Here is a 20,174-nt window from a genome sequence, read left to right as displayed (position 1 = left end):
CATTTATATGAAGCGCTTCTAGTTCTACACTGTCAAAAATAATTTAAACAACGCTGTTTACTGTGAGAATTGCACAGTAGTTGTTTAAACATTTTAAACAAGTGTTTAAAATCTTAAACAATCATGTTTTAATTATTGATAATTTAATATTTGAATTTAATTATTAATAATTAAATATTTGAATTTAAACTGTGTTTTTTAAGATTTTAAACTGTTTAAACAATTACTGTGTGATTCACATCGTAAACAGCGTTTTTAAATTTATTTTAACAGTGTATTTGGATGATTAGGAACTTAAGTGACATGCTAAATATCAAATTAATGGCGCAAAATAGGCGACAGGAGATTGATGACATGAACTTCCATATAATTCTATAGTAATATTGTACTTTCTTTTTTTATATATAAGGTATGGCACAATTTTTATAACTGCCCCTTTTAAATGAGGAACAGGCCATCCACGGTCCCCAAATAAATTATGACTGACTAGTAAAGAGCTGAAAAACGGAAGAAGTAGCCTTTGTGGGTAATGACGGCATTATTATTAATTACCACCCTGACCTATAAGGATCAGGAATGTTGTGTGATCAATTTGAAGAAAATATGACTTCATATACTTTGACCTATATTCTTAATACTAATTCCGTTCCCAAATATTATTCTTTAAAACTTGATGCCGCCACGAAACACACTAGCAATATAGCCGAGATGAAAAAACGGGGTAGTATAGAAAGGTAAACAAAGGATAAAAACAATGATTTTCTCGCAAACATGCGCGGAAGCAAATGTTTAGAGAGAATGAGAAAGAAAATCCAGCAAAGCTATCTTTTTCGCAATTGTTTCCCCCTTCGCTATCACCGTTTCTCCTCTCTTTTTTTTTGGGGGGGGGCGTTAGAGTGGGGAAGATCATCCCACCGCCTCCTTGCTACGTACTTGTTATAGAAAAAAGGGAAAAGGTGCATGATAAAGGCCTAACTTGTATTGGGATGTTCTGACAAAATTTGATTTCTGCGTCAATTCTTCAATTGTATAGTAGTAGAAGTATAGATAAGCTGATTTAGTGTCACTATGATTATTCATTAATTCTTAAGCAAAAACAATATAAAGAATGGAATGTCTTTAGAAAAAAAAACCTCTTGGACGCCAGGAAAACAATCAGACAAGCAGGATTATGCGTCCTATAATGAGCAACTCAATTCTTAGTAATTATACATGTAGGCCTATACTTATCCCGCAGAGATTCATATACTCAATGATTGAAGCTTAAAAAATGCCAACAAGATGAAAGATAACATATTAATCTATAAACAAACATATAAATTATAATCACATTTCATGATTCTATACTCTATCTTACGATCTCCGTTCAAACATAATACAAATTAATAGGCATCAATTGTATGAAAATGGTTGTTGGATGATAATGAGATTTGCATATATTTTCATTTCATTTATTTATTTTAAATTCTCATTAAAACATGCAACCAGGGTGCTACATAACTTTTTTGAAGCACTTGCCAAGTAGGGCAAGTACATTTTCAAATAGTTGGAAAATACTTGCCCGAATATAGATTTCACTCGCCCGAAAAAATCCTTCAAAACAAAGTTTTATTGCTTCAAAACAAGTTATAGGCTTTAAAAATACATTTTCAACATGACTACTGATGTACAGTACCTTGTAGTTGTATTTCTTTTTTTTTAATGATTTTTATCTTGAACATCATGACAAAATATATGGTCAATATGCTCTTTAACTAATTCCCTAATCTCATATATTTTCCATATATTTTGGAGGGGACTAGGACACACAATAAAAAAAGGGGAAATCACTGAAAATAACCAGAGAAAAAAAAAAGAAATTAAGAGAGGGAGAGAGAATGAAAGAAAAAAAAATGAGAAGACAAAAAGGACGAAGAAATAAAGGAAGAAAGAAAAAAAAGAAATAAAGAAAGAGAGAGAGAGAATGGCTGCGGGGATGAGAAAGATGGAAAGAAAGAAAGGAAGAAAGAAGGATGGAAAGAAAAAAGAAAGAAATAAAAAAAAACTGAGGGGAAGAGATAGGAAGGAAAGGGAACGAATAAAAAAAGAAAAAGAAAGAAAAAAGGTAAAAAGAAAGAAAAGAGAAAAAGAAAAGGTAAAGGACTGATGGAAGGAAGGAAAAGAAAGAAAACGAGAGAAAGGAAAGAAGGAAGAAAGAAAAGGTATAAGGATAGATGGAAGGAAGGAAAAAAAAAAAGAAAGATAGAACGAAATACAGAAAGAAATGAAGGAAGGAATGAAGGAAAGAGATGAAGGAAGGCAGAACGAAAAAATAAGGAAGAAAAGAAAGGATGGATGGAAAAAAATAGAAAGATCAAAAGAATGAAAGACAAAAAAAAGAAAATCAGAAAGAAAAAAGGAAAGAAAGAAAGAAAGGAAGGAAAGAAAAAAAAAAGAGAAAAAAAAATGAGGGGAAGAGAAAGGAAGGAAAGAAAGGAACAAATAAAAAAAGAAAGAAAGGAAGAAAAAAGACAGGAAGAAAAGGTAAAGAATGGATGGACGGAAGGAAGACAGTAAGAAAGAATGAAAGGAAGGGGGAAAAGAAGGAAGGATTAAAGAAAGAGGTAAACAAAGGTTGGATGGAAGGAAGAAAGATAAAAAGATAGAAAGAAATGAATGACAAAAAGAAGGACAGCTATAGTAACAGAAAAATTAACAAAAGAAATTTAAAGAAATAAAGAGATTCAAAAGGAAAGATTGAAAAGAAAAGAAAAGAAGGAAAGATAGGCAGAAAGAAAGAAAATAGAGAGGAAGAAAGCTCAAACTATCCAGTCATAAATAAAGAAGAAAATTTGTCAATTTCCTTAAAAAATAGTTACGAAAGAAACCACGTTTATCAACATACACACAAATGCATATGTGGGACTGTCAAAACAATGTATTTCAGTGTGTGCGATGCAGACGATCATTTGAAACCCGATCTTTTTGAAGCATAACAGAAGTGAAAATTTGTCTTTCCGTTGTTGCCCACAATCAAAGTGTTGATTATTATGGCAAAGTTGAAAAAAGTTGACTTGACCTTGTCTGCGATATCCTACTGTACTGTTGAAACATAGATTTTTTTTTTTTTTTTTTTTTTTTCTTTAAGATAAAAAAAAGGACATTGCTGGTGATGCCGTTTACATGCTGACCCTTGTCACAAATGTGTCAAGGGTTGCAGCATCCACTACCTCAGCTGGTAGCCCGTTCCAGTCCTTCACAGTGCGAGGCAAGAATGAAGATCCTCTGTACCGAGTTCTACAGGTGATCAGCTGGAACTGTCTGTTGTGAGAACGACGCAGGCGAGTTGGTAGTGGGACAAGTTTTGAGTTAATTATTGGGCAATGTGCAAGGTTGTTGGTTATTTTGTAGAGCATGGAGAGGCGTGTGATCTTTCTTCTCTGCTGAAGAGTCTGCCAGCCGAGGGTCTTGATCATCTCACTGACACTTGATGTTTTGTGGTACTTGTTCAAGACAAAGCGTGCAGCACGTCTCTGTATAGACTCCAGCTTATCAATGTGTTTCTTTGTAGAAGGATCCCAAACTGAGGAGGCGTACTCGAGCACAGGTCTCACAAAGGCTTTATAAGCTCTCTCCTTGATCTTTGTAGAGCTTATTTTCAGATTTCTTCGAAGGAAACCAAGGGTTTTGCTGGCTTTACTGCAGATCCCACTGATATGACTGTCCCAGCCCATGTTTTGTTGGATAGTGACACCAAGGTACTTTGCAGCAGTCACCTTTTCCAGCATGTGACCATGCAGGTGGTAAGATGGATCAAGCGGCTGTCTGCTCCTGGTGATAGACAGTGATGAGCACTTTGTAGGGTGGAACATCATGTCCCAGCTGTTCTCCCAGTCACTAAGACGTTGGAGGTCTTGCTGTAGGACATCTTGGTCAGCATCACTATTCACCACCCTGTAGACTGTCGTGTCGTCAGCAAACAGACGAACATTTGAGGACACACACTTGGGTAGGTCATTGATGTATGTCAGGAACAGGCAAGGGCCGAGCACAGACCCTTGCGGTACGCCCGATTTCACATGGATGCAGGACGATCTTTTGCCATCAACTAGTACGGCTTGGTACCTTTCATGAAGGAAACTGGCTATCCAAGAAAGTGTATGGCCACGGACTCCATAGCATTGTAGCTTATGTACTAAAAGGCTGTGGTTAACTTTATCAAATGCCTTAGCAAAGTCCATTATCAAGATGTCAGATTGTTTCCCTTTCTCAAGATGGTAGGTAAGATCCTCTGTGAACTCTAGTAGCTGTGTGTCACAAGAATGCTGTGTACGGAAGCCATGCTGGGTCTCTGCCAACACTGCATGTGTGTCGAAGTGATCCATCATTTCACTGACAACTATGTGCTCCATGATCTTGCATGCAACTGAGGTAAATTTCTCCTTTTACTTACAAATGACAGAGCTACCCCAATTTTTAGGAAATATGGACATTACAAGAATTTTCATTGGTAAGAAATGTGAATTTTGACAGTTCTGTGGGAGATTTCTTCCAGAGCAAACTTCGTTCATGCAGCACCGTACTCCGTAGAAACTACATGCATGTGCATCGGCTGCCTGGACTAGGCGCTAGCTAGCTAGGTATGCTAGACTGTCATTGATTCTGTGTGTGTGTGTACGTCTCTGAGCTGTGTGTTTATTGCAGAAAATGGCGCAAATTTTGCAATTCAAATCATGACTTATAACTTTTTTGAAAGAAGAAAATTAATGATATTGCTTTTTTTGTGTCTCTTTTTCTTTTCTATATTTTGATGGTGAAACATGGGGAATCTTTCTAAGTAAAATATAATTTCCATAGGAGAATTTTGCTTGCCCGATTCGGGCAATCAGTTTTTGACTTTGCTTCAAAACACTTGCCCGACTCTAACCTTTACTTGCCCCGGGCAATCGGGCAAGCGCTTATGTCGCACCCTGCATACAACATACATTTCAAATTGAAAGTAAGGATACATGCACAGTATACAAAATAAACAAAATGGAAAACATAACGAGAGAGAAAAAAATAAAAATACGTGGGAGCCAGCATTGGACTCCGTGATGATATTTTTAAAATCATTTTACATCACAGAGTCCTCTAGGCTAAGCCAGCACAGGCCTGTCAGAGGCTGGGTTCCAGAAAATAGGCATCAATATCTTAAAGAGATGGTTTGCTGATCACTCAATAATTTTGATCAACGAACATATTCCTATGAGTGTTCATTTATTTCTTCACTTGTTTATTTACATATATCTATACAGTTTCCAATAATAATAATAATTAAAAAAAACTTGTAGTACGATACCATGTACATAATCTCTCGAAAACAATGAAGAAACAAAGAAGAAAAAGAGAGGATAAAGACAAGAAAAAAATTAGAGACAAAAAAAAAGAAAAGAAGAAAAATGACGAAGAAGAAAAAAAGGAAAAGAGCAAAAGGCAAAAGAGAAGAATAAAAAAGGGAAGAAAGAAAAAGAAAACATGCAGACCCAAAAAAAAATGAAAAGAAGGTAGAGGAACACAATAACAAGAATAAAAAAGGGGGAAAAGAAAATAAAACAGAACAAAAGAAAAGAATGGAGGAGAAAGAAAGAAAAACAAATAATTCAAACGAAAATATGTTATTTCTTTCAAAGAAAAAAACCACCAAAGCCGTAGCTAAAATAGTCGCCAGGCAAAAGGGAGAAGCAAGAATTTACGGAACTAGACTCATGAATATTCATAACAATCTCTCCGACGCATCAAATGATAGCCTGTTGTCGGGCCTTCTGTTGTATTTTCTATATGGACTTTAGTGGTATTGGCAGGATCTGATGATAATACGAACTTACTAAAATCGCATATTCAATTAGTATTTTTTTCTCGTTTATCGTTTGTTTTTGTTATTTTGCCCGTTTGGTGATAAAAATCAATTCATCTCGTTGCCTCGTCAAAAGGCTATATCGATCCTCCATTGCTTCCTGTACGAACGACTTTCAATGTACACTGGCAAATTTTTCCTCCGTTTTTGCCTAGTTTTGGGGCATTATTTCTTCGTTTTGAGGACCGCCGATATTGTGGCTTAAGTTGTAAGTATGTATTGATTTCCTTTATTACAATTTTGTCAAATTTTATTCGTTTTCCTGTGATTCCCGATGCTCATCTGGTTTGATCTGGTGAGTCGGGGTGAATCACCGTCCATGCAGCCCGAACACAGACCACAGTCAGTACACTGTGTTCGGGCCAGGGTTGTTGATTTTTTGGATTTTTTTAAAAAAATCAAAAAAATCAGATTTTTTGGATTTAAATCGGATTTTTATGATTTAAATCAGATTTTTTGGATTTTTTTCCAACGAAAAATAATGGTCACACTTAACAAGTTTTAAACTATATTTAAACTGTTTTACACCAATAATAGTGGTCAAGTAGTCTTTTGAACATTGTGTATTGTACTATTTGACACAATAATCCACTTATATACAGGTAATTTTTTTTAATTTTTTTTATATTTATTTGCATTATAGAGAGGGACATTTTATGGAAACCCAAGTAATGTTATGTATTATGTATACATTTAAACTCTTGAAATTTTTATATCAGTCAGTCCAAAACATACGAAGTGTTACTCCAATGCATGAAGTACTCAAAGAACTTGAGAATTTCCAACAAAATTGACATTATTAAAGGCCTGTTAGGGTTCCTATACTGCCCTTGGGAATTCTAGCTGGGAATATTTCCTAGAATTATCACATGGGGGATTTTAGCTAGGAATATTTCCTAGAACTATCACATGGGGGACTTCCCAACTAACAGCTGGTAATAGCTAATAAACAAAGGGTTTTGCAACTTAAGTAATTGAAAGAATGGGTATTAATAGTAACAAGAAGGAGGTACATACAAGTAGTTCAGCTGTTTTGTAAAAGTATCCAAGTTGTGGACTTTGAGCACCTTTGTAGATTTTATATATTATTTTATTGAAGATTTAACAGTTTGGTGTACATACAGAGAGTTATTTATCATTACTTTGTTAGAAACTTGTTGTTTTCATCAGTTTTGCTTGTTTTACAGTTTGAAAATAAAACAGTGGTGTTAAATCAGACTCCATGAGGGTGTATCATTCTTTTAAAGTATCTCTAAAGCATGTGGAACAGAAATGAAAATGATTACATTGAAAGTATCTGTTAAGAAGAAGAGAAAATAGAGAAAACTAATTTTTTTCATATAAGTTGATTTAAATCAGTGATTTTTTTGAAAAAAATCAAGTGATTTATGATTTAAATCGACATGATTTAAATCAAACAACCCTGGTTCGGGCTGCCGCAGTAAGGCCTTACCCTTTTGGCCTTACTAGTTTAGGAAGCATTTCGTGAAACAGGTTTAGTAAGATTGGAACTAACTCCGTAGTTGGTGGATAAAGCCAAGATATGACTAACTTGTCCAGGTGTTGAGAAACGGGCCCCAGCTGTCTAATCGCATGCTAGACCAAAAGCTTCGGTCTCTGTTATGTTGGTTGTTCAGCTGAACTCCGTTGGCTTCACTCACCAAATACAGAGACCGAAGTTCTAGCGCGATCTGTACAGGGGACTCAATGGCCATATGTTTATGTACTTAAGATCGGATAAAACGGGGAAGTGAATTTGCGCGACAGCCGAGGTAAGTCACTGTTTTTGTTCCTTTTAACTCGATTTTTCTCCGTTTCTTGGCAATTAATGCCAAGAAGGCAAGAGGGAATATCAATTTGCATTTTGGTCGCATTCATTTTCAAAATTTTTATTGATTAAAGACAAAAATTGAAGAGCCCCGACGGGGGGATTTTGCATTGCAAGTCCCCTAATGGTGGCTGCACGCTAGCGAGCCGTCTGTGTATGAGGAGAACTTAAAAAAAAAAATGTTAAAAAACTCCTCAAAACAGACGGCTGCCAGCTGTCTAATCGCATGCATGCTATGCGCTCGCGCCTAGCCCTGGCTAGCGCTAGCTTAGACTGGCCCAATGAGCTACGGGGCCGCTTCGGCTTCGCGGGCTGAAGCTCCCCGGCCTGGTTAGCTTACACTTAGCTCCCTCGAGATCCCATGCATGACTTACCAGAAGGAACGTAGTCATCATCATCTTCAGTAGAGCTACTGCTATAATCACTGTCCACACCAGCCATTGCCCTCGGCCGCTCTCCAAAAGTACGGTAAGCTTGCGTCCTTAATTTAAGTCTGCAAAATTGCATGCAATTGATGTAGATCCAAATTACCTCAGTTTTTTTACTTGCTTATAAATTGGCAATGACAATGTACTAGTCTATGTTTAAATGCAAACCGTGTGTGGGAACCGAGTCGTGTACTTAAATCGTCTCGCACAGATTTCGACTGCCTTGAAAGTCGACTCGGTCGAAGCGTATACGTGATCTGTTACCAGCTAGCGCGGCCCAGAAGATTGAGAAACTGTACAGCGCGAAGTATACGTGGACGAGTTGTTGGGAAATTATCTGAAGGGGCCGCGCCGGGGTTCTCTAACTAACTCTATTCATTTTAACAACGTTTAAACCCAATTTTTTCCACAGATCAGATCTGGGGAGTGTTTCATTAAAACTTTTGTCTGACAAGTTGTCAATTCTGACAACTTTCCTTGATTAAGTCAGATAAAACAGGACTTGCCTGATGATAATGACAATGATGGGGGACCTAACGTTTTTATTAAGCTATGCACTTTTCATACAAACAAAAACTGCAAATTTTAATATTTGTACAAATTATCTTTCACCAATGTGGAAAACATTCTAAAGTAAAGATCAGTAACTGAGATGAAAATATCACAAAACTCACTAATGCGAAAATCCCGCTGTGTTAAAGGAGAATGAAACCCTTGAAACCAGCTGAATCCATATCAAAGAGAAAAATCAAAGAAACATATTGTTGAAAGTTTGAGGAAGATTGAATGAATAATAAGAAAGTTATGAGCATTTGAATATTGAGATCACTAGTGCCATGTAGATCCTCCCATCGGCAATGCGACCAAGATCTGTGATATCACACACGTACAACTCCCTCATTACTTTAGTACTTATTTCACGTATATTCTCACTTTTATAGAGTCTATCACAAGGTGAGGTGTTCTCTTTATGAGATGACAAGTACAGAGGTTTCACAACATTTTATCATTGATGAATCGTTTGTCATATGATTAGAATGAGCAAAAAGATATGTTTTGGGGTATATTTTCAGTGTCCAAATGGGAGAGTTGTACGTGTGTGACATCACAGATCTTGGTCGCATTGCCAATGGGAGGATCTCCATAGCATTAGTGATCTCGACATTCAAATGCTCATAACTCTTTTATTGCTAGTCCTATTTTACTCAAAGTTTTGTTGATCTTATTCTTTGATTTTTCTGCTTTCACAAAAGCTAACTTGCTCCAAGAGTTTCATTCTCCTTTAATGAATAATGATATACAGATTGTGATGTCAAGCAGCGTTGATCCCAGATGTAAATAAATAATGCATTAGCCATTAGTATACCCAGTGGTTGTGACTTGTGTGTCCGGACGGGTTGGGTGTCCGGACACATGACTTTTACTCTCAATTTTGAAAAGTTTACAAGCAATGTCTTTAATTCTTTTTAGCACAGAATATAAGAAAATATTATAAAGAACAAATATTGATGGTGAAAAAAAACTATTCAACCTATATTTTTGGTTTATTCCTGAGATAAAAACAAGGCTTCATTTCTGTTACGTGTCCGGACACCCAACCCCCCATCCTACTGTTAATGATAAGACATCTCACATATTCAATAATATATCAATACACAATCAATACTTCTACAGGAAGTATAACACTTTAGTCAAGACAAGGTTATTAAAAATGTTCAAAGAGAATATAAATCAAAGTGTTGAAGGGTTGACAAGTGATAACAATTTTAGGGGAGATTTTAATGGATTGATGAATATACTGCTAACACGCATTAAAGGCTTGCTTTAATCTTCTTATATGATTTATGTATAATTTGAGTTTATAATTCAGGACAAAATTACATTATGGTATTTTCAAACGAGATATTACTGATCAGTAACTTATGTATTTCAGTCGAATCTATATAATGTCAAATGGTTAACATGTAAAGCAAAGTAATTTTTCCAGTGAGAATGATACTGGACTACACTATTAATGTGTAAGGAATACCATAATTCCATTGTGCGCTCCAATGTTAGAGTATTTCACCGCTTTGTGTATAGCATGAATATAAATCAAGTTTGAAAGTACTTGAAATGCCCGATAGAAGACATTATCCGAGCAAATTTGTGGTGAAACTCATACAGAGTAGGATGATTTGGTTAGTGCGTAAAACTATTGTTTATATACTTCAGAATTGAAAGTGGAAATAGTTGCATGCACATCTCCCTAAGTTATGAGGATGCCCGCAGCTCGAAAAATGATTGATTTATATGATATTATTGTTGCATGAGTAACACTTTAATAGCTGTTACAATATCATAATGTATCATGAAACTGTTCTGAGACATCTCAAATGCCCAAATCTTATTGACGAAATAGTTATTGTTTGTAAAAACCAAATATTGTTTTATAAGAACATCTTCTGTTTCTGTTTGTGGTAACTCCCGTAGGAACTCGGCAGGACAGCATTTTTTGCTGGTAAACGCCAAGCTGGTATATAACCAATTACATTGGAAACATTTTACGTCTAGGTTAATCAGTCATAGTGGCTGACGTAATAGACGACAGATATCACTCTTGGGCCTTTTTATCAAAGTGGAGACAATGGCAGAGTTGGGATTCGAACTCACAACCTTGCGATTATGAGTCCAATGCTCTAACCACTGGACCACACGACTTGTTATCAATTAGTAATCAAACATTATCATTGATTATAATTTGAATATATGAATATTTTAATTCAAATTCATTTAGGTTTATTAACGTAAAAAGTGATATGACTAAAGTTATTTTTGTGTGTAATATTTTACATCTTGTATTTTTTATATGATGTTATTTTAGGTTTAGTTCATATATTTTGTTAGTATCTATAGGTTAATCTTTGCTAGTACTGTAGGAATCTATAGTTCAGTAGAAGGTAAATTAAAAAGTTTCACAAATATTATTATTTTGTTTTATATGAATTTTAATTGTTTAAATCTATTGGACCATTATTTCAATATTTTTCTAAACAAATGTGGGAAAGCCACATTTTCTAACAAAAGGGGATGTTATGTGATGATAAGACATATCTCACATATTCAATAATATATCAATACACAATCAATACTTCTACAGGAAGTATAACAGGAAACTATATGTTTACCAATTCCAACTTTCTTAAGAAAATATTACTCATTCCTCTTCCAGCTAAACTTCTGACGCACATACATTTTATGGGTTTCTTATTCACTACATTTCATGTTCTCCCTAAAAGGTCAACTCCCCCAATTCAGAGTTAAGTTAGGTCAAGCGTCCAAGGTTGACCAACACCTGTTTGGCTGTAAAGAGTCTTGAGCAGACCAATATATAGGCCTAAGGGGTTCACTTCTGAACCCAAATCAGATTACTTTAGAGATTGTTCCAGCATACAGATAGATTAGAGATTGGAGTTTAGAGCTACAGAAAAGTATACTACATCAGTTTGCAGCATTTATATTATCTTCATCTTCAGAGTATAGTCACATTATTATTCATGTTAAATTATTATTCATACATTGTACGCGCTATGGTACTTTTTGTTTTTAGCGCCTCTAAATATCCATTATTATTATTAGACTTACTCATGTTTTTGTCATTATCATCAAGTAATCATCTTTAATTAATAAATGTATATAAACTGTACATCCTGCAGTGCTTGTCTCATTTAAGTCTGGTTGAAAGTAAAAGAGTATTAGATCCAGCGACAACACTACATTACTTTGACATTAGCCATCGCGGCGAGATTACCAGTTGTAACAGGGCCCTTTGTTACCGCAGTGTAAGCGCAATGTTACGCTAACAGCGTTTCTGTGCGGCCGATACTGATGTTTTGTGAATGTAGCTTACGATTATTTTACACATTGATATCGCCAAAATTGGAAGGGGTCCTAAGGCTAGTGTGGCTTAGACTTTAGAGGACTTGCCCCTTCCGCCATTTAATTTGATTTGATTGTGATTGAGTTGTCAAGTCATAGTGAGCATGTATATAAAGGCAGAACTGTGCTTAATTTGTTTCAGATACCATCAAAATGAGTGACGGGTTTCCATCATTCCAAAGTGTTATCAGCTTGAAGTCAAATCCACTTGATGACTGGATAGGTTAGTATAAACATTTATAAAGTCAACAGAATCATGATACCTCAGCCTTAACTAAAATTACATTGTTCTCTCTATTTGAAAGTATGAATTTTGATTGATTGATTGAAAATCATCAATCATTCAGTCATTGATTCGTTGATTGATTCATTGATGGATTGATTGACTGGTTAATCAATAATAAGTAAGTCACCAGGATCATGAGACCATCGTTTTTAAATCACATTGATTTGACTATTTACAAGTGTGCATAATTCATGGTTCTATAATCAGCTCATGTATACTTGAGTCATGTCACACTATAATAGCAGAGTCATTTGCTCCCACACCCACTGAAACTATTCAAGTAAAATCGTTCATGAAATAAGATCAGTAGGCCTATCCATAACTACACTATATCATCAGATTCAGATGATATACTGTAGAATTTGTTTTTCAAGGATGTCAAATATTTTCAATAATTCAAATATTTTGTGTACAGTGTTTTGAATATTTTTTTTCTGTTTTTATTGTTGTCTCCAGGCTTGGTTGTCTCGCCTGAACGAGTTCAGCAGAGACCTAGTATTCACTTTTCCTGTTGGTCTGTTAAAAATTTTTAAAGTTTTTGTTCAACTTGCTCTCATATCTTTATTTTTTCATCAATTATTTACATATTTGGTACATGTGGTCCTTAGGTAAGACAACATGTGACATTATGAGAATGATGGGGTCAAAGGGCATCTAGGGGTCAAAAGGTCAAATGATTGAGGTCATGTTCATCTTTGTTTTTTAAGTTTTTGTTCCACTTGCTCTCATTTCTTTATTTCTGTATGGCAATTTTGATCACACGTGGTGAAAATGAACCCTGGGTATTGTGTTGTAGAGGAAAGTGGGGTCAAAGGTCATCTAGGGGTAAAACCTTGAGTTTTTGTTCAACTTGGTCTGATTTCTTTATTTCTGCATCAATTATGTTCACACTTGTTGGTACATATGATCTTTGGGTAATACCACGTATGTTGTTGAGGGTGATGGGTTCAAAGGTCATGTAGAAGTAAAAAGGTCAAGTTTTTATTCAAATTGGTCTCATTTCTTTCTGCATCAATGGTGTTGGACTGTTGGTATAAATGATCCTTATACCTCTTGTGTGTTTATGAGGTTGATGGAGTCAAAGGTCATCTAGGGGTCAAAATATTATATTGATTGCAAAATCAGGCAAGACTTGTAGTTCATGAACCTCCTGGTTTCTGTAGTGTGTTGGGTATAAATGCATCTTTAAAATAGTGATAGTGCTCAAACTAATTGAATCAATATTCAATTCTGTTGAATTGTTTTTGTATTGAACTCATATCTTGTTTTCAACAGCAATGTGGTATCAGATTTTCTTGTGGTACCTCTTCTCATCATCGCTCATACATGCCTTGGCTGCTATCACTGCATTCTGTGCGTTACGTAAACACAAGATTGGCCGTCTCTATTCCCTCTGGATCATGCTAATGGGTTTACTTGGACCAATCACTGGTGGTATCGCAAGCAGTGAGTATTCCATTCTTGATTTTGCACTATCTAGCGTCAACTAGTTCTTTATTTAATGTCATGTAGTAATGAAGAGGCCTGTATTTTAGACCCTGTTCGTCAAGCTGAAAGGACTACGTGGTGATAATTTTAGTATGATGATGTCTTGTCATCACGGAGTCAAGGCACACTTTTAAGATGGCTCGTGTCGAAACACATAAACAAACATGGATTTCCCTAGGAAATCCACATTTAAGAAAAATGATTTTGAAAAATAGGGTGTTAATCCTTTTTTTGTAGTGAAATCAATGTTTATTTATGTTTTTCTACACAGGCCTACTAACATGTGTGTCTTGACTTTGTGATGAAAAGACAACATATTTATGAAAATATCATCTCGGAGCCCTCTTGACTAGTTCTCATCTACTTTCTTAAACTGGTTTCCCTAAAACTAGTTTAAGAAAGCGGCTTAAAGGATTTCTTTGCTAGTGTTCTCATCACAATCTGAACTGGGTTCCAGAACCACTTCTCATAAAGTGAACTTGTTGCTATGGGAATGCTCTCAGTGGGGTCACATATTTTGCGCAAACTTTGAAACTGGAGCATATTCATTCTACATACAGTGTGTACTGGATAGCGTGTCCAACATTGAACACACCCTCATACTCCCACGAAGAACGGTTATACCACTTTCATACTGACAGCTGAAGTGGAGTTACTCCGGAGTCCAGAAGGAGTTACTCCACTTTGGAGGGCAGTTTGAAAATTCTAGGGTTATATCAATCCGGATTCAAAGCGGAGTACTCAACCCACTTTGCGAAGAGGGTTACAAACGGAGTTAGTCCGCACCAGAAGTGTGGTATCGCCTATCTCATTCATTTCCACATGGGGGAGATTTTTCGCACCACATGGCGCAAACTCGCTTGGAAACCATGGAAATGATTGCAGATACACTGCTGCGGAGGCAGCGGAGCTTGCCAGTTTGAAAGGGGGTGTAATGTCGGTCCGTAGTAAAAACGTATCAACTCAATCCGGAGTTACTCCAGAGTAACTCCACTTTGCCTTCAGTATGAAAATGGCTTTAGTGAGGCAAGTGGTCTTGAAAACCACATTGTGAGATGGTTTTCCAATCTGGTTTAGAACTTGAAGACCACTTAAGATCGCATCCAAGAACCGCCTCGAGCACTCCCATTACATGTTAAACTGGTTTACATGAAAGTGGTTTCAAATAAACTAGTTTAAGAAAGTAGATGACAATGGGGTCTTAAAAGTGGGGGTCATATTTTAGCAAGTCATTCCCTGTCGAGATTTTTGTCTCGCCTGCATAGCAGAACAAGACTCTAGGGGCCGTCAACATTGAAATTAAGTTTTCAACATGTCTTTTTGTCATCATAACTTCAAAAGTATGTTGATCTAGTTCATGAAACTTGTGCATAAGAGTAATCAAATATCACTGATAATCTTGCCCGAGTTTTAGGTCACATGATTCAGGTCAAAGGTTAATAAGGCTCAATGAACTTCGACCTTGTTGGGGTATTTGTTGAAATGCTATCATAACTTTGAAAGTTTGTGGATCCAGTTCATGAAACTTGGACACAAAGGGTAATCAAGTATCACTGATTGTCTTGCACATGTGTCTTAGATCACATGATCAAGGTCAAAGGTCATTTCAGGTCAGTGACCCAAGTATTTTATTATCATATAAATGGTGTTTTTGTGAATTATTAATCATCTTAGTTGATTTCGAAGTCGGCACTACTGCATGCTATATGGAACCGCTAATGGAGGCGAGATTGCCAGAGGCGTTCCACTTGTTAACATAAATGTTTACTGGTATGTTATTTTTGTCAATAATACCGGAAAAGCACACATTAAAAAACAATCTGAAAATTCTTTTTGGATTACAGAGGTAATCTGATTAGTCTGTTCAGATATATGTTGCATTGTTTTCTTATATCTAAGCAACATTTTTGTGTACAAATCAATGGGACTTCACACACAGAAAGAATAGTGTGCACAGGCAGAGGGATTTTTTTGTGCAATATGTATCATGCAGACCAGTCAAATTAATTTGAAAAGTTAGTGCATAAGTCTATCCCGAGCTGTACGGACAAACTCACAACATCATTCAAAATGACTCATTGATGTCTCAATCATTATGACATTGTATCCTATAGCAGGATTCATTACATTATAGTGGAATCATTATGATGCATGAGTTAATCTGCCCAAGTTTGGCCCATTTTAGACTTGAAGCGTAAAATGTGGGAGTCAGGAACCGTCTAGTTTTGAAAGTGGGGGTAGGGGCGGCTTAGCAAGTTAGCATGCAAAAAAAAATTATTTCTATGTGTTTGTATTGAAAAAAGTGGGGCTGAAACCCCCCTACCCTCCCCCTTTTGAGTCTGTAGGGGGAGGGGGACTTTTTTTTTGCATCATATCTGAACCTCAGAGTTGAGGAGGGACGGTCTAAAAAAAAGTGATAAAGTAAGAGCTGTCATTTTTGTGATTTTGGATTTCATCTTAAAATACATGTATTGTATCAGCAGACAGTAAGATTTGGACTAAGTAGAAACATACAAATGTATTTGACTGTGACATGACTGTAAATTATCATTGTTACAGTTGCATAATAACATAAACCATCATCGTCTTTTTTCGGTAAAAAACATTAAAAAAAAGGAATATAAAAATAAGATTATAAAAGAATTAACTCTCAATCAATGTCTTTCTCTTCTATAGGTGCAATTATAGCAGGACTATTCTACACAGCCAAGATATCAATGTATCCTCTATGGGCTCTAGTCTGTGGAACTGGTCAAACATTTGTTGTAGCCCTTGTCTCGTTCTCAAGAATATTGGGTACATTATGATGTAACTCTGATCATGTATTGCTCACTGGACAAATACAAGGGAATTGTAAAAGACAGATGGCTTCAGAAGTTGGATCTGGAACATATACAGTATGCCATGATTACTCTTTCTCCTGCATTATGAAATTTGAATACCACATTGTACATTCAGAGATATTGGAGAATTTAACATGAATACGAGGACTACCAAGTGAATGTGCATCGTGTCAAGCCACTTATCTGCTGTGCAAACCCTTCACTTGATTTAAGTGGTCTGAATTTGCAGCCTACAATCCTTTGTGTGTAAAGAAGGAAATTAAAACAGCAAGTATTATATATGCTAGTCTTGTATGAAGACCCACTTGTTGTTTAAAGTTTCAGTCAGGGTCTGTGCATGTAGACTTCTTCAAGTTTGGACATTATGATGTGCCTTTGATGGAAATTGCTCTGGATTCATCTGTAGAAATCATGATGAATATGATGTGGTCAAAACCTAATAGTTTTTCTCTGTCATCCTGGATAATTATAATATTGTGAAAGCAATTACACAGAAGAAGTTGGATATGATGTCAAGAGTCATTGATGCAACCTTATTTTTTTTCTATTCATTATCTTGGGTACCTTGTGATTTTAAAGCTCTGTAACCGGCTCTGTCATTTGTACCAAAATTATTCAAATCAATTTTTAATCAATTAATGCGAAATCATTATTTAGCTGTAAATCTTTAAATATATATATATAATACTTCTCTTATATAGCGCATAATAAACTGAAAGTTTCTCTACGCGCTTTACAATAAAGGATACAAAGTAAACATACTACAAACAAAGAAAATAGACTTGTGAATTACAGAATTACTTAATATTTAAACTTACAATTATTACCTATAAAATAATTACCTATACTGCACCTAGTTAGTTTCGGAAAAGATGGGTTTTGAGTAAGGAATTAAAAGTTTAATAAGTGGATGTCTGTCTGATATGTAGGGGTAATTTGTTCCAAAGGGTTGGTCCAGCTACAGCAAATGATCTGCTACCATAAAAGCTTGTGTGGGTTTTGGGAATTTGAAGAAGTACTTTTTTGCTTGATCGAAGGTTGCGGGGTGGGTTGTAATCATTTAGTAAATTGGACAAGTATGATGGAGATAAGCCATGCTGAGCTTTAAAACCTAAACAAAGAATCTTAAATGTGATGCGCTTTTCAACAGAAAGCCAATGTAATTTCTTTAGGGTACTGGTAATGCCACAAAATATAGCCACAAAACTGCTAGGTTTTGGTCTGGACACTATTCTTGGGATTATTATCAATTGTATGATATAGATGGCAATATCAGATTTTTTTCTTTTTCATTTAATTGTTTAAATTTTGTATGTTATTTGTATTTCTTTTTTATTTATTTATGTTTTTCATTGTTTTTACTTTTTTTATGGAAATTGTCGGCAACACTTTTTCAGTCATTATAAGGGCATGAAATATAAATTGCTTTTAGTCAGTAAAAATAAAAATAATGATACATTTATGAATATTGGCCACATTCAGAATTTGCATTGGACTTGTTTATGAAAGTTTTTGAGCAATATTGGATCTGACCAAGGAGTTCCTTGATCTGACATGCACTTACAAAGTGTTACGTCACTTTGGAACCACGTACCCCCGCAACGCGAATTTGGTCTTAAAGTTTGCATGAGACTTGAAGGAAAAAAAGTCATGAAATGTAACGGCGCGATTTTTTCTTGTTACAGATTTATCGTGAAAAAATGTCAAGGGGGCAAAAATTAGCAAACTCCCACCCCCAGCTGGTTAGGGTTAAATCTGTCTGGGAATAAAAAAAACTTACCGTATATTTCTTATAGCATGGAGAAAAATTAAACGAAATGTTGTTGGCTTCCTATTGTTTTTTTTAGACCATGGCCTTAGTAGTTAAACTTGACTTCGAAATACTGGCCTTTGTTTCAATTTTATGTGTATCTCGTGAGTAGAACTAAAAAAAAACAAAGAATGGTGAATGAATTTTATGAATGTTGATTTTGCATGATAGAAATAGAATGGTAAGTGGCAAAGTTGAGAAGTTGGAGGAACACTAATTCAATTGTGTTAATGCATCTGTAGAGATTGAATTGGACATAAATCATTTAAATGTGGGAGAACGCAACTGTTTTGTGTAATCTTTACCCTAAAGGTGTGAAATTGATATTTACAATCGTTGATATATGATTATCCATAGACAGTTACAATTAAGTGTTTACAGCTTTGTTCAATTGAACTTTTATGTTACATAGGGCACTCATCTCATAAATCTTTTGTACATGTGATTTTTTGATCTATTGAGTGTCTGCTTGCAATGCAAGGATGACTGTATTTCAATTACCAGTACTTAATCAATTCTGTATTTATTGAAATTGTAGTCTATTAAAGGACAAGTCCACCCCAACAAAAACTTGATTTGAATTAAAAGAGAAAAATTCAACAAGCATAACACTGAAAATTTCTTCAAAATCGGATGTAAAATAAGAAAGTTATGACATTTTAAAGTTTTGCTTCATTTCACAAAACAGTTATATGCACATATCGGTCGGTATGCAAATGAGGAACCGATGACATCACTCACTCACTATTTCTTTTGTATTTTATTATATGAAGAAATATGAATTTTTTCATTTTCTCGTCATTGTCATATGAAATGAAGTTTCATTCCTCCCTGAACACGTGGAATTCCATTATTTTAACATATTGTGCTTCAGGCAAGGAGGCCATTATTGTCAAATTCGTAAAAATTGATGATATTGTATAATTCAAACAATAAAAAACAAAAGAAATAGTGAGTGAGTGACATCATCGACTCTCTCATTTGGATATAACTGGCTCGTTCATATAACTATTTTGTTAAAAATAAGCGAAACTTTGAAATGTCATAACTTTCTTATTTTACATCCGATTTTGATGAAATTTTCAACATTGTGCTTGTCTGATTTTTCTCTATTGATTCAAATCAACATTTTTCTGAGGTGGACTTGACCTTTAAGCCAGGGTTACACCAAAACCGAATTATGCCGAATAAATTTGGACTGATTTTGGCCGAATATGGCCTGATTCAGATGGATTCGGAACCTATTCTGATTTGGAGAACTCCCTGAATCAGAGACGAATAGTTCTGGAATAGGTCCCAAATCAGAACAGAATACCCTGAATGCCTTTCAGAATCCAACTGAATACATCCCGAATGCGGACCGAACAAAAATTGTTGTGGCCACATTCGGAAGTATTTTGGAAGGTATTTGACTGGATTTGAACATTTCAAAATGAGACAAATCCCTCCCAAATTTTCTCGCATTCGGAGAGGGAGAAAAGAATACTCTTGAATATGTGTATTTTGATGAATTTGCAGCTGATTTGGTTCGGGTGTATCCCAGGCTTTAATAAGTACAGGCAGGGGAAATATTTTACCGTACCTATGGTTGGGATGTTATGCTTTATGTTCATGATATACTGTACCCCAAAATGTGTAAATGATTATAAAAAATACCAATGTTTGAACCTTGAAGGTATTTATTTTATGTATGTGGAT

General features: G+C 35.4%; 1 protein-coding gene across 1 annotated transcript; it reads left to right on the top strand.

Annotated features, from left to right (window-relative positions):
• The first annotated feature begins 8,004 nt into the window (after nt 1-8,004).
• Nucleotides 8,005-19,624, top strand: LOC129254250 (transmembrane protein 170A-like). Its single transcript, XM_054892706.2, has 4 exons — nt 8,005-8,171; nt 12,192-12,272; nt 13,611-13,781; nt 16,500-19,624. Exons 2-4 carry the CDS (start codon nt 12,203-12,205, stop codon nt 16,628-16,630), a joined length of 372 nt encoding a protein of 123 aa, XP_054748681.1. The 5' UTR covers nt 8,005-8,171; nt 12,192-12,202; the 3' UTR covers nt 16,631-19,624.
• Nucleotides 19,625-20,174: the final 550 nt, after the last annotated feature.

Source organism: Lytechinus pictus, chromosome 2, assembly GCF_037042905.1.
Source record: "Lytechinus pictus isolate F3 Inbred chromosome 2, Lp3.0, whole genome shotgun sequence".
Lineage (NCBI taxonomy): Eukaryota > Metazoa > Echinodermata > Echinoidea > Temnopleuroida > Toxopneustidae > Lytechinus > Lytechinus pictus.
This window is presented reverse-complemented; position numbering and strand designations above follow the sequence as displayed.